Source organism: Natator depressus, chromosome 3 (assembly GCF_965152275.1).
Source record: "Natator depressus isolate rNatDep1 chromosome 3, rNatDep2.hap1, whole genome shotgun sequence".
Lineage (NCBI taxonomy): Eukaryota > Metazoa > Chordata > Testudines > Cheloniidae > Natator > Natator depressus.
Genome location: NC_134236.1, coordinates 41,830,728 through 41,846,887, shown reverse-complemented (window position 1 = coordinate 41,846,887; position 16,160 = coordinate 41,830,728). Strand labels below are relative to the sequence as shown.

The window sequence follows — 16,160 nt, the reverse complement described above, 5'->3', positions numbered from 1 at the left end:
ATCCTTTTAAGTTTATAATTTTACTATTGATACTTAGTTCACTTCCAGCTTTCTCCCTGAAAATCCTTGTCACACCTAGGGATTCATGTCAAACAGTAAAATAATCAAATAATAGGCTTCAGCTTCAAATGTGTTGTACCTAATTAGCCAAAGAATCCGATAACTGAAGATTAAAGACATTTCCTTGCTCCCAACATCTTTGTACATAAAGGGATAAATTATTTGGGGAGCAGCAGCAACCACTATAGTTAAAGTTGCACAAGAGTTTCCATTCTAACCCTCTGTTTTCAGTTATTCATATTTTTTCAAAATTGTCATCTTTCACATTGAAATTTTCCTGGCTTGGTCACTCCCCAAAGATGAAAATCTGAGTACACACAGTTCAGCTGTTTCTCAGCAAGAGGAAGAATAGGGATGAGACAGTGATTAGGGGGTAGCCTGGGACTTGGGACACCTAGATTTAAGCGCCAGACCTCAGGCTCTGCCACAGAGTTCCTAAGTGACCTCAGGCAAGTCACTGGTCTCTCTGCGCCACAGATCATCACCTGTAAGGGGGGGCAGTAGCATTTCCCTACCTCATAGGGGTGTTGTGAGGATAAATAGATGGACAATTGTGAGGTGCTCAGATACCAAAAGTGATTCAGGCCATATAAATACCCAAGATAAACAGAAAGGAGTTAAAAATATACACTTCCTATGTGTGAAAAAAAATATCTGCCTAGGATTCCATAGTTACATGGCCATGATCTAAAGGGACAGTTCGAAGTTTAAATTTGGTATGGAAAACACCCTTGTCTTTGAACCTTTGAATGTCACATACTTTTAACGCTATACCCAGAGAGGTTTTACATGAATTTTTTTTTTCTGCAAAACTGATCATGTGGGCACCTCAGGTAAATGCTTTGCATGGCTGATTTAGCTGAATAATCAACACCTTAATATCTTCAATTATTCTGAACTAGCCAGGATCCATTTCCAAATATGTATGTCAAAAAGAGGTGCTAGCAGTGCCTTTATTTTTACCATGGGGTCCTGAGAACTGTCTCTACCTTTCTGATTGACCAGCCTGAGTAAATCTTATCATTTAGTAGGCACTCCCATGTAAGGTAGGAAAATATTCTCCAATTTTACACATGATGTAACTGAAGCCAGGGAGATTAACAAATGATTTAATCCACTTCTGATAGGAAATATGTGACAGAGCTGCTAACACAGCCCATCTCTCTTATATGAATGATTCATGTCTCATCTAATAGATAGTACATCTCAAAGAAAATGCCTCAAAGCTATCTTTTTAATTACGTCATCTGTAGAATGGGATTTCTCATACTTGCTTACCCAACTAGGTCTAGTGCAGACGTGTCTAACACCCAGCCAGCTTGATGGATTTATGTGACCTACATGTCATGTTCAGAGTCCACAGAATACAAACTTCAATACAAAAATTAACCATCATATTTCTGAAAAAACTCTCTCTAAAATAGAGCTAGGTGCAGTACTCTTTTTTGGTACTTCTGTGGCTCCTATTATTGTGGCATCTAAGCACCTCACAATCTTTAATGAATTTATCCTTGAAATATCCCATGAGTTAGGAAAGTTCTATTATCTCCATTTTGCAGATGCAGATCTGAGGGAGAGGCTAAATGATTTGCCCAACGTCACACAGGAAAGTCTCTGGCAAAGTACAAGCTTGAACCGGGCCTCCCTAATCCTAGTTTAGAATCCTAATCTTTGGACTGTCCTTCCTTTCTAATATTTTCCTGAATTTGCAAACAGCCTAAAATAATGATTTTGAGAAGAATGAAGTCTCCTGCATCCTACTCATCTCACTGGGCTGTTGACTCTAAAGCTTAATGATAACGCTTCCAATTTCAGCATTAACTGTTTCACTACTGATCATTTTAGCAGAATGAAGTGTGGGGGAGTGAGGCTAACTGGGGTTAAGAACTGAGAGTTGCTCGGGGGAGAAAGAAGGAGACACAAAGACAGGATTGAGTGAGAGAGAGAGAGAGAGAGAGAGAGCACAACACAGAAAGGACGGAGAGAAAGAAAGTGAAACAAAGGACAGAAATATATGGAATGTTTCTACAGATGTTTGACAAGATACAGCTCTTGCAGCATTGGTTGTTGAGGGAGCGTGCTATTTCACAGCCGACCCCCTGGCGGCATGGGTGTGGCCCTGCTGACATGCCATCCTTGTTCCCTCCTGCTTCTCCCAAATTACTTTAAGTAATATTTAACTGCAATCAAGTTATATTCACTTTCTTGGGGCCTAGTCTTTACAAAAATACAGTCTCCCTGGGCACACCTGGCCCAAACCCTATCCCCTGGTTAAGGGAGTCCACAGCCCTCCTTCATGAGGCTGTGCAGTGCTTCAAGCCAGTTTCCCCAGAGCATCAGTAGCTGGGTTCCAGTGCTGTTTCACAGACTCTCCTTTCTCTCTTCTCCGTTAACAGCTGGGTTTTTATCCTGTTCAGGAGATAGCTCCCTGATTAACACCTGGGCCCTATTCCCCTGTTTGTCTGCTGCTCCCTTAAATACCTGGTCCTTAAAAGGGCCATGTTGTGGCATAGGGTTGACTGCATGAAGTCCCACTTCCTTCAAGGGGCCAGACCACCCTGTTACAGTCCCGTTCAGCTTGGAGAGACCAAAAGCACTGCACAGGACTAGAACAAACATTCCTCCCTTTATTCTACATTTATTGGCTTCCACAGAAACCAAAGAGATTTGGAGATACGACACAAAAAGTGAGAAGGGATAGAGTGGGTTAATGTGTGGGACAAACAATTTCTATAGAGAGAAAATCTGATTTTAAAAGAAAATGAGAGTGAAGGCACTCACAACAGCAATGGAGTTTTCAGGCTAGTTAAGTTGTCTAAATATCAAGATGTGAAATATTTACTCTCCCTGAGGCCATCTATTCAAATTTCAACAGGAATGGCTCACACCTTCATCCTCATGTTAGATACACTAAATGTCATGCAGCTCAGTACCTGAGTTTTTCAGACAAAGCCTTAAAGAGACAGGACCAGATTCACTGGTACCCTCAGCTGCTTTGCACCACTTCAGGGATGCAAAGCAACCATAAACCCAGTTTCTCCAGCCAATTAAACTACTTTGCATCACGACATCAGAGCAGCAAAAGCAACTGAGCTTACCAGTAAATTTAGCCCTGTGTTGTTAAGAAGGTTTGGGAGGAGACGTGGGAGTGACAGAACAGAAGGAAAGATCTCTCAAGCTCTCACCCTGACTAGCTTAATATCTTTAATTTATAATGGTCTTCTATACATTTATTCTAGACAAAAACTGCTGTGCAAAGTGCCCCTTTCTGTAATCTGAAACACAGACTTCATTAAGATTTAAATACAGTGTAAACCCAGGTACTGAAAACAAATTCATTAAAATTAGACTAGTTAACATTATGTCAATTTTATTCACATTTCAATCTGAATCCTATTAATAAAGAATAAATACTGCAGATTTCTCACCTCCAAGATATCTGCAGTAGGTGAATACCATAATGTTTGAGAGACATTTACAGGGCACCCATGTAGTTTTACAATGACTTTCTGGCATAAATTATAACTAATTGCTTTTCTATTACAAATATTAACCAAATCTGGCTTTTACCTGAAGGTAATGGCACGGCCTCAAGGAAGGTTTGATTTCCTGATGAACCAGAGGCTTATCTAGGTTAAGGGATGACTTGCGATATGCTTCTTTAGCCTGGCTTACTGTAAGTGTAGACCAAGAACTCCTTTTCATGTATTTACCATCAGGGGTCATTGCTAGCCCTTCACAAGCAGAACATTTCACATCATTGTTACTTTTGGAAGTCTTTAGTGAGAGATCCCCAAAGTGCCCCTGGAGAGCTTCAGGGTAGCAGTGGGAGATATGATCTACATGATGCCTATTAATCACGCTAGGTGTGCGATAAGTGCTATCGCTGTCCAAATTATCATCAGAACTCCACCAGCTACTCATTCCAGATTTATGCTTGGTCTCTGGTTTTCGCTCCTTACTTTTACTCCTTTTGCTATGCTTGGAATGATGTCCATGATGATGGTCGTCCCCTCGACTGTCTCCCTTTGTCCCATTGACATTGCCCTTGGATGATCCTTCCAAAGAATGAGACTTAGTGAAAAGTTTCTGGACTGAATGAACAAGATGGCGTATTCTTCCTGGGCTTTCACTGCGTTGTTCTGCAGCTGTTGAGGTCCTCTGATATTGTAAAGTGTGAAATCCATCCCTGTGGAGAGGAAGTTGTTTCTCAAACTGATCCAGGAGATTGGCAGGAATTCGGTTAATCTTAGGGTTAGCGTGAGACATGGCGCAATCGTCCCTCGTTTCGTAATGTGAGCTGTAGTGCATTCTGGGGAAAGTGCTACTTGACATGTGATCGCCCATAACCATGGGCATCATCATGCACTCTGAATGGATGGAGCTTCGTGGTGAGCAGCGATGATGGTCCAGTGGGCAGCTCTCTGTAGGGCTGAGAAGATAGGATTGCCTTGGCTCCTGCCCATGGTGGATATGATCGTGGGTATGTTCACAATCTTCAGGGGATGCTAAGCCACAAGTATGAGCAGAACATAATTGTGGTTGGTTGCGACTACCAGATAATCCTTTCATGTTCCTCGGAGCAGGCGAGAATCTTTCCTCATTGAAGTGCTGAGAAGGTGACCAGGAGTACTGCTGGTCTGTTGACAGAACACACACAGTTCAGTATTGTAGCTAATTAAAATATTAATTTTAAAAGTACAAATATGAAAATAAAGCATTTTTTTCATAGAAGGTCTCAGGGACTTCAATCAGAGACTTCAATCTCCAAATTAAAGCTGGTTAAATATTTGCTGTGAACAATTTATTTGGTGAATTTAGACCTTTTTTTCCTGTTTACAAGTTGTCTACAAACAGATCTAGATTTTTCTGAATGTGTTCATTATGCAAATCCATTCAAATAATTTTGATGGATACATTATGAGCATTTAGTTAATTAATTGATATTTTGACTTCACTACTCAAGCTTTGTGACTGGTCACCTAAGTCATGTGGTATTGTTTCTGTTCCCCAATTGGATGACCTAACCCTTATAAACTATTTTGTCACAAACTGAACTTCATTTTTGATTAAGTGAATCTCAACAACAGACCCCGAATTTGCTATTCAAAAACATATATACAAACTAAACTACAAGTAAGAAACAGCAAATAATAAAGGACTATGAACACACTGAATTCAACCTGGTTTCCATTTCCCTAAACTTTTCATGAGCAGGTGTCTGACATTATTTGAGCATCTCTCATCAGTAAGGCTATGTTTTAGTCACAAGTATTTTTAGTGAAAGTCATGGACAGGTCATGGGCAGTAAACAAAAATTCACAGCCTGTGACCTGTCCATGACTTTTATTATATACCCCTGACAAAATTTTGGGGGGAGGGGTGGCTCGGGAGGGCAGCCCCAGGGGGATCTGTGGGTACTTAGGGGAAGGCACAGCCCAGGGGGCACCACGGGTGCTCGGGGGGGGGGGCGCTGCAGGTACTGGAGGGAGGGGTTGGCAGGGCTGGGGCAGGTTCCCTACCTGGCTCCTGAGAAGCGGCTACCCCAGCTCCTAGCTTCACATGCAGCCTCCGCTCCACCCCAAGCCCTGGTTTGGCAGCTCCCATTGGCTGGGAACAGCGGCCAATGGGAGCTGCGGGAGCGGTGTTTGCAGGCGGAGGCAGCATGTGGAGATAAGATCTGAGGGATGGGAGTTGCTGTCACCCTTCTGAGGCGACCCCCCAAAGTAAGCACCGCCCCACACCCCAACCCCCAGCCCTGAGCCCCTGAACTCCTGCTGCTGCGAGGTGGGGGGGCCTGAAACTGCCCCAGCAGCAGCCAGTGCGCCTGGTCCAGTGGCTGCCCGAGCTGCTCAGGCTGCCCCCAGTCCAGGTGCACCAGCCGCTGCAGAAGATACAGAGGTCACGGAAAGTTACAGAATCCATGACTTCCATGACCTCTGTGACAAACACGGAGCCTTACTCATCAGCTATCCAGATGCACTCCCATAGCAGTCACTTTCTTATACTGTACAGTCATCTCCAAAACGTACTATTTGTCCCAATTATACATTTGTCCCAGAGTACTGTACATTTCTTTCAACCACTCTGTGTTATTGCTGGTGACAGCAGATACCATATATATACACATGTAGAAGCTATCGCTTCTATTATAGTTAATTATTTGCTCCTGTGGTTTTTGTAGTAAAGTTGTGGCTACTAAACGGGAGTATTTACTAATCAAGGGTGGCTTGTAAATGAAGGTATGTGGTATTCAGTTTTTGATTAATTCGTCTCCTTTTCTTATGCAAGTCCTTGCAGCTGTCAAATTCTGCAAACAAAAATTTGAAAACCCAAGGAATATTTCAGTTTGATTTCGGCATTCATATTCCTCCTCAAAATTCAGCTTATGAAGGCAAACTTTTCAAAAGCCGATAAATATCTAGGCTATTTAAACCAATCCTTTAGAGGATCATCTATGCATTTAAGAATTTACACTTCCAACTCACTTCAGCACCATCTTTCTGCAAACTTGCTCTTGAGAACGCAGGAGTGGGTAAGTTACTGCAGGTGCATGCTACAAACAAGTAGAGACTTCAACAGAAATGGAAGCCGGAGAATATGCTGCTTGTCATAATCTGACATCAGCAACCAGCTTTCAAAGGCAACACAATAGTGAAGGAGCAGCTGCAGTGATCTTTATACACCTGTGAAAAGTCTCTCTCCCCTCTCAGGACCCCATTGGTTGTCTAAAAATCAAAGCCTGGCTCTGGCTACAGTGCAAATGGGTATCTTCCTCTTTGCAAATAATACAATACCCATGATAAAATAGCAATTCATTGATATTCTTTGGCAAGAGCAAAGTTATATTGTTGGATACTTAAGTAATAATTTATTATATTTAATAGAATTTTAAGTAAGGTCTTAAAGGAAATTCAATATTCAATTAAAACAACAAAATCTTATTCTGTATCTTGGGTGAAATCCTGACCTCACAAAAGTCTAAACTGACTTAAATGGGATCAAGATCTCATCCCCTGGCTTTACTGTGGTATTAAATTAATCTTTCTCTACTCTTTTCTACTTCTGTTTTGCTTATATCAACCTATTTTACCTATTTCTGGCCTGTTATCATATTAAAATGAAAACTCATTGTTTTATACACAGATTCTAGTCTATTGTAGTGGTTAGCCCAGAATCTCCAGCACAAATATGGCTACACAAAAGAAACAAAAATAGAAATGTTCCACTGGAATGACCTAATTTTGATTATCCAATGAAAAGCAGAACTATTATATAGACAAAGCAGTAAATTATTATAACAGTCCATTTGGATTTAGTCACATCACTAGCACAGTATTTAATGGTAGTTAACCCACTATATCACCAAGAAGTATCATGAAAATAGTAATACTCCATGCTTTGCATTTACAAAGCATCTCCCATTAAAGGATCTCATAGAACCTAACAAACATTACTGAATTAGTCCTCACAACATCTCTGTGAGATAGAGAAGGTATTACTTACCTCTTTTTTAAAGATGGAGAAACTGAAATACACACAAACTTATGGCAACTTTTTCCAAAGTGGCCAGTACTTTTAGTTGATAGCCCAAGAGCAGTGAAAGAAGGCCCCTCAGTCAAATCAAGGAACCAGCAAAAGTCAACTCTCCAGCACCGGTTAGGGTTGCCAACCCTCCCGGATTGGCTGGGAGTCTCCCAGAATCGGCCTCAATCTCCCTGTGACTATTAAAGGCAATACGGGAGATTTTAATAGGCCAAAGTCCGGTTGGCAGCGCAGCAGGGCTAAGGCAGGTTCCCTACCTGTCCTTGCTCTGGGTGGCTCCCAGAAGTGACCGACAGGTGCCTGCACCCCCTAGGCACAGGGGCGGCCAACAGGTCTCTACGTGCTAGCCCCGGCCCGAGTGCTAACTCCGCAGCTCCCATTGGCCGGGAACCACAGCCAATGGGAGCTGCGGGGGCAGTGCCTGCAGGCAGGGGCAGAGCATCAAGCCACCCTGGGTGCCCCTGAGCCTATGAGCTGGACACGCGAGTCGCTTCTGAGAGCCGCCCGAGGTAAGCGCTGCCCAGCCAGAGCCTGCACCGCAGTAGGTTGCAAATATTTTCAGCTGGCTATAGCTCTAGGGGTGTAATCACATTAGAATGGGTGATCTAAAAGCAACTTTTCCATCTCTAACATCTATGATTCTTGCACAGTAAGATTGCACAATGATTGGGTATAATTGCCTGTATACTGTTATATAAAATCACATCTTTCTCATACTTGGGTGGGATTTATGTATTTTTGTCACCATTAATTGTGTTCTCATTGACTATTGTGCAACTTTATTACAAAGCATATTTTAAAAAATTAAAAATCAAAACAAAAAGGAGATTTTTTTCCAAGGAGAAATATCTTATAATAAATAAAATTCATAATGACATTGATATTCCAACAATCACCTACAGCAAGGTCCCAAATCACTCAGCTAAGGACTCTCTACTTTGGACACAAAACAGAATGTTCTTGGGCATCACTCGTGTCCCATTACCAGTCTTCTAAAGAATTTCATTTACTTATTTACTTTCATTATGAATTTATCAAATTCTTGGGGTTTGTCCTGTACATTTCCTCTGCTCACTATCTGCCCTACTCCTGAGGATCCCAGTACCTGGCCTAATTTGAATATCAATGTCAGAGCAAGCTTAAAAAATATAATATAAACAAGCCAGAATGTGGCAGGATTTTTGCCCTGTTTCTTAAAGGACACAATAAAAATGACAGAATGATCTTATTCAGTCACTTTTCTACAAGAGCAGGCCTTATATTTTCTTATAACAATATTTTACATTTTTTCATAATTGAGGATACTAATGTCTCCTACAAATAAAGTTGCACTGCCAGTTAGTATACAAAACTAAGGAAGCTTTGAACATAGCAAATTAGAGTAATCCAGACCAGTTTGGCCAGAGTAACTAGGGGCTGAGGAAATATATCATGTTAATCCTGCAACAAGAGCTGTGGCTTTTACTGGGGTTCTATTGGAGAAAGAGAGGAATCTTTCATTGACTTCAAGGGACTTTGGATGAGGCCATTAGAGACAACAGGACTAGTCCATATATACGATTTATTCCTTTCATGGCAATGACCCAGATATATGTTGGCATACATGGATAGCATATAAGGATGGCACTTGACCCTTAGTTTGAAGACCTATTAACAATTTTTAAAATCCTGTAAAACTCTTTAAAGCTGCCCTTTCTATGCTATGGAACACTGCACCAAACTTAAACTCTGATGGATGTCAGAATTGCATCCTTTCCCATCCATTTCCTCTATTCCCCCAGCATCTGTCCCCTCCTCTTCCTTCTTCCACCTTCTCCTGGGTACTCCTTTGCACTTTCCAATTTTAAAAATGCTGCTCTTCTATTTCAAGTAGCTGCTAGGCTGTTCTCTTCTCTCTAAGCACTGACCATAATTCTTGAGAACATGCCAGTTTCTCTACCTTGTGTCAGCATCAAGGGAGGGGAGGCAGCTAGCATCAGCTTTAATTACTGAAAGCATTGCTTGAAATTGTGAAGTAGCTCTGTTAACATTAGTGTGCTAGGGCAAGAGACCTGAAAACCTTTAAGCAATGAAAAATCAAGGATCTGCATCTGTAACTTCCTGGAACTCTGCTCTTTGCTAAAGGGAATCAGTGTGAAAAGAACTGGAAATTTCTCAGACATTCAAAGCAAGTATCTATCACTGCAAATTTAGCTCTACAAATCTGTCTGTATGTCTCATATTGAATGCAAACTGAGAAAGCATAAAAAATGATAATGCCTGGAAGTAATGAACCATACCCACTTGTATTGGAAAATTGCTCTGATTTTCATTGAAAAATTAATTTATATTTGCAAATGTTTCATCAGTAAAGCAACACATATCTGGCTAGTGAATCTTGCCCATATGCTCAGGGTTTAGCTGATCGCCATATTTGGGGTCGGGAAGGAATTTTCCTACAGGGCAGATTGAAAGAGGCCCTGGAGGTTTTTCACCTTCCTCTGTAGCATGGGGCACAGGTCATTTGCTGGAGGATTCTCTGCTCCTTGAAATATTTAAACCACGATTTGAGGACTTCAATAGCTCAGACATAGGTGAGAGGTTTTTTGCAGGAGTGGGTGGGTGAGATTCTGTGGCCTGCGTTGTGCAGGAGGTCGGACAAGATGATCATAATGGTCCCTTCTGACCTTAGTATCGATGAACAAACACACTTAACTGCTCACATTTTAAGTAGACTAGTTCTTTATTTCTAAGTATGCCATGCAAATAACTTAGGAGCCTAACTACAGCCCATTGCAGGGACTCTGGCACACTAGTAGGAGGAAAAAGAACTAATAATTTAAAAAAAGCTTGCATAGATGTTTTGCCAATATACAGAGGGAATTTAAAAGAATTCCTCTGTTTTTGCAAAATTTTGAGGACGTCTGTCACTTAGGGCCTGAGCCAATGGTCCTGAACTGAAGAGGTGTTGAGCAACCACACTTCCAGTTGTATTTAATGGAGCTGCAACTGCTCAGCACCTCTGAAATCTTGCCATAGGTTTCAACGGGAGCAGGAACAGGCCGTAGGGCCCATTCCTACAGACATTGTGGCTTTAAAGGGAATTTTGCCTGCATAACAACACCAGAGCAGTTTTCCCCTGTTAAATTGTTTGCTTATAACTTATTCCAGCACTGACATTGAACCTTTTGTTGGTTGCAATGGTTGACTAACTGGCCAACTGGAAGTAGAGTGACCAGATGTCCCAATTTTATAGGGACAGTCCCGATTTTGGGGCTTTTTCTTATATAGGCACCCATTGCCACCCACCCCAGTCCCGATTTTTTACACTTGCTATCTGGTCACCCTAACTGGAAGGAACAAATACTGGAAAGAAGCTATTCTAGTCTCATGAGATTTCCACTAGATTTTCTAGTCTCAAGGAGCTAGTCTAGTCTCATGAGATTTCCAGCCTATTTATGGAGACCAAAGAGGTTCAAATAACATTTACATAAGCATCCAAATCATTTGGATGCTTACCTGATCTGAACCTCTGAATTTCAGAGGTTGGCTTTTTACTACCTTTACACTCACTCTGCAGCTGCATTTGCAAATGAGGATGTGTATACAATATGCCATATGTATGGATCCAGGCATAAAACAATTGCAATTTTATCTGAACCAAGCATTTATGCACTAAGGCCCCAATTTTGCTATTCATCCTGCATGGGGGCATCTCTTGTCCTGCACGGAACCCCAGTGAGATAAATTTAGTGAATGGGGCTGGGTATGGGTGCAGTGGGTGACTGATGCACAGTGAACTACAGGATCAAGGCCTTTGTTACTCTGGTGTATATTTTAATAGAAAGGAAATTCAAGCTCTTTGAATTGCTCTGTGGTATGATAAAGATGTTTCAGGGAAGGGATACCTAATATTAAATCTGTATAAAAGCTTTGATAACCCAAGATAACGGTGGGAGGCACAATACAAAAGATGTCTACGGATAGGGTAACACCTCTGCTAGATGACTGTGAAGCTGCAGTGATGGAAGAGAGCCACACATCCTACCTCTAGACTAAAGATAAAGCACTGGATTGCTCTTGCTACAGTGAAGGGACCAAGAATAAATTTTTGAAAAGTGCTTCTGTGACGTGGGAAGCTAAATCCCATTTTCAAAAATGATTTCAGTATTTAGAAACCTACATCCCATTGAAATTCAATGAGACTAGGGCTCTGTCTGAAGTGCCTGAGTCATTTTTAAAATTGGGTTTTAAGTATCTAAGTCACTTGGGTGTTTTCAAAATTTTACCTCATGTTTCAATTTTAGGCAATCATCATAATTAGGGCTGTCAAGCGATTAAAAAAGTTAATTTCGTGATTAATCGTACTCTTAATAATAGAATACCATTTATTTAAATATTTTAGATGTTTTCTACATTTTCAAATATATTGATTTCAATTATAACATATAATACAAAGTGTACAGTGCTCACTTTATATTTATTTTTATTACAAATATTTGCATTGTAAAAGACAAAATAAATAGTATTTTTCAATTCACCTAATACAAGTACTGTAGTGCAATCTCTTTATCATAAAAGTTGAGCTTACAAATGTATAATTATGTAAAAAAAATAACTGCATTCAAAAATAAAATGATGTAAAACTTTAGAGCCTAAAAGTCCACTTAGTCCTATTTCTTGTTCAGCCAACCGCTCAAACAAGTTTGTTTAGTTTTGCAGGAGATAATGCTGCCCACTTCTTGTTCACAATGTCACCTGAAAGTGAGAACAGTGTTCTCATGGCCCTGTTGTAGCCAGCGTTGCAAGATATTTACGTGCCAGATGCGCTAAAGATTCATATGGCCCTGGATGTTTTAAAAACCATTCCAGAGGACACGCGTCCATGCTGATGATAGGTTCTGCTTGATATGATCCAAAGCAGTGCAGACGAATGCATGTTCGTTTTCATCATCTGAGTCAGAAGGTTGATTTTTTTTTTTGGTGGTTCGGGTTCTGTAGTTTCCACATCCGAGTCTCTTTTAAAACTTCTGAAAGCAATCTCCACACATCGTCCCTCTCAGATTTTGGAAAGCACTTCAGATTCTTAAACCTTGGGTTAAGTGCTGTAGCTATCTTTAGAAATCTCACATTGGTACCTTCTTTGCATTTTGTCAAATCTGCAGCGAAAGTGTTCTTAAAATGAACATGTGCTGAGTCATCATTCAAGACTACTATAACATGAAATATATGTCAGAATGCGGGTAAAACAAAGCAGAGACATACAATTCTCCCCCCAAGGAGTTCAGTCACAAATTTAATTAACACATTATTTTTTTAACGAGCTTCATCAGCATGTCCTCTGGAATGGTGGCCGAAGCATGAAGGGGCATACAAATGTCTAGCATATCTGGCACATAAATACCTTGCAATGCTGGCTACAAAAGCCCTATGTGAATGCCTGTTCTTTCTGGTGACAGTGTAAATAAGAAGTGGGCAGTATTATTTCCTGTAAATGCAAATAAACTTGTTTGTCTTAGCGATTCACTGAATGAGAAGTAGGATTGAGTAGACTTGCAGGCTCTAAATTTTTTGCATTGTTTTGTTTTTGAGTGCAGTATGTAACAAAAAAAAATCTATATTTGTAAATTGCACTTTCACGATAGAGAGATTGCATTACAGTACTTGGATGAGGTGAATTGAAAAATACAGTTTTTTTTATTATTTTTACAGTGCAAATATTTGTAATCAAAAATAATATAAAGTGAGCACTGTACACTTTGTATTCTGTGTTGTAATTGAAATAAATATATTTGAAAATGTAGAAAAAGATCCAAAATATTTAATAAATTTAAATTGGAATTCTGTTTAACAATGCGATTAAAACTGCAATTAATTGTGCTTAATTTTTTTGAGTTAATCGCTGGAGTTAATCGACAGCCCTAATCATTATCTAAAGGATACCTCTCATTTTGGGCCCAATCTGCAGCTTTCTTATCCCACTGACTTGAGTGGAACTACTTGCATAAGTCAAGGATGCAAGACAGAGCCTTTCAGATGTAAGTTTACCTCCTCATCTTCTTATACACAGAATTTCATGTCAATTTAAGTTATTTACATCCGTTCATAAAGATATTGGACATTCAGTTGTCACTCATCCTATGCTAGAGGACTTATTTCAATGTTGTCGTTAAAATGACATTCCCACAGAAATTCTTGTATAAATAATATAACTTAACTGCCTGTTCATTGTACCACAATAAAAAAAAAATATTTGGCACAAACACAAATGAAGCTCCCAAGCCCTTCAGACAACCTGCTCCCAAATACCTGGAAAAAAAAAGATGGACCTTGCACAATGTCCAAGTAGGTTCACAAATTTATGGGCATCAGAAACGCCAATCATGAATCTGACGTTATGGTTTCAAGTAGACTTAGAACTTGCTATCTTATATAAGTAAAAGAATTGGAATTCACAGGCTTGCAAATGCTATGGGGTCTGATCCTGCAAGCCTGCCACATGCAGAACTCCCACTTAAGACTGGCCCCTGTAAATCCTTATGCACATAAGTAACTTTACACACATGAACAATCCCACTGAGTTTAATGGGACAACTCATGTGCATAAATGCATGCAGGACTGGATCCTAAGTCAATAAGAGCTCTGCATGTGCAGGAATTGTAGGATGGTACCATATGTTGGTATTTTTACTGACATTTTTCTGCAAAGCTGACTGCATTTAAATCTACAGTACATTTAGCCACAGAAGAAGGTTACCTTTTCAAAGAAGAGGCCCCAAAACTTCATTTTTTTACATGAAAATTTGGATTCCATAGAATACAACAAAATCTGTGAAAGTAATAATAATACTTAATACTTAGCACTTCACAGTGCTTTACAATTTCAAAGTGCTGAACAAACATTTCATTATTCTTCACAATATCACTGTGAGGGAGGAGGTAAGTGAGCAAAATGATGTTTTAACCCATCATTTTTCACAGAATCTGTCCATATGTGGAATCTAGTGAAAAAATATGAAGATCAGAGTTTGACAAGAACATAAAACACTGGCTTTTGCTGACCCATGTAAGTGTCATCTTAGAAAGAGCTAAACTAACTTATCAGTTATTTCCTGCCACCTTTTAGAGACAGAGCTGTTTGGAATTGAAAGATGAATACCTTGTAGTTAGTAGGCCAAATACAGCCTGGAAGTAACACCTCAAACTCCACTGACATCACTGGAATTGCAACTGCGTATTCCAGGGCCGAGTTTGGGAAACTCACCAGTTCACCAGGAAACTCAGTAAGAAAGGACAGCAAAATCAATCTGTTAGTCTAATTCAAAGACCCATATGAATTTGTCCACTCTTCTCCATGTACAGATGAAATCCTGGTCCCATTAAAATCAAGGGCAAACTTCCCATTGACTTCAGTGGAGCCAGGATTTCACCCTAAATGCTTACTGGATCAGCTTTAGCTAGGGTTGAATATTATCAAATTGCAATTTGAGCCTGATTGGTATAAGTACATTAGAAGCCTCGACAAATCACACAGCACAAGAAAGTAACACTCAACAAACTAGACATTTACATGGTACAATTCCAAGTAACCATTGTTTGACATTTACAGGCCAAATCATTTAGCAATGGCTATCAGTTTTAATGAGTTTTAAAATTTCTGTCAGATGCCATTTCAAGCCTAATAGGTAGCAGATTTGCTTAAAGTGGAATTGAGTTAACGGGAGGTTGCTGTAGTTGATAGACATTTATGCAAATATTCCCCCAGGTACAGAAAATGGCCATTTTGGTCAAAGAACCTAAAGGCATCATTGACTGATTAATTCTCAAAGTGTTCCCATTTCACTATTTTAATGTGGTTTATTTAAGAAAAGGTAGACCATGATAATCTTTCAGATTCCCTATTTTTTTACATCATTCACCCAATGATGTTCCCTAGTCCTACAATCTATGTCTGGTTGAATAACTAGTCCCAGGGGTATTTACGATTTCAAGTTAAAGACAAATTTTTCCTCTTTTTTCCCCTTACGTTAAATAAATCTAAAGATTTAACCTCATTTTGTTGGAGTGGGAGAGTTATGATGGAAATGGAAAGGACAGGAGAGGAGTTCCTAAGGAGTTGCTGAAAAGGAGGAAAACTGAGGGTGGCCGCTAATTGAGGGTTGCAGAAGGTGAGGATCAAGCTGGAGGACTATCAGAAAATAGTATGATTCTTCTGAGCCAAGGCAGAAAGTTCACTAGTGAAATCCCGACTCTTCTGAAGTAAATGGGAGTTTTGCCATTGATTCCAGTGGCGCAAGGATTTCACTTCAAGGATCCAAACCTTTCACTGTTCATCAGAATTGAACCACCAATCCCTTTTGGATTCTTCCCATTTCTGTAGTAAGAAACATTTCTCACCATTAATAAACTGCATTGGAAAAATAAAATTTGCATTTCTGAAAATTGTCCTGGCAGTGCTCCTCTGTCTGATTTCAGAAATATGGGAGCCTGATGTAAGAGAAAATAAAATGCAGGCTCACTTAAATTACTTCTATGTCAGTTCACTGGGTAAGCATGATCTACCATTTGCACCTCTA

General features: G+C 40.0%; 1 protein-coding gene across 9 annotated transcripts in view; it reads right to left on the bottom strand.

Annotated features, from left to right (window-relative positions):
* DLGAP2 (DLG associated protein 2) overlaps positions 1-16,160 on the bottom strand; it is a 705,175-nt gene that overhangs the window by 95,954 nt on the left and 593,061 nt on the right. For all 9 annotated transcript variants that reach the window (XM_074947769.1, XM_074947771.1, XM_074947768.1 and 6 more), the window contains one exon: positions 3,631-4,700. In XM_074947769.1, coding sequence (XP_074803870.1) covers positions 3,631-4,700 — 1,070 coding nt within the window. The remainder of the gene's footprint in view (positions 1-3,630; positions 4,701-16,160) is intronic.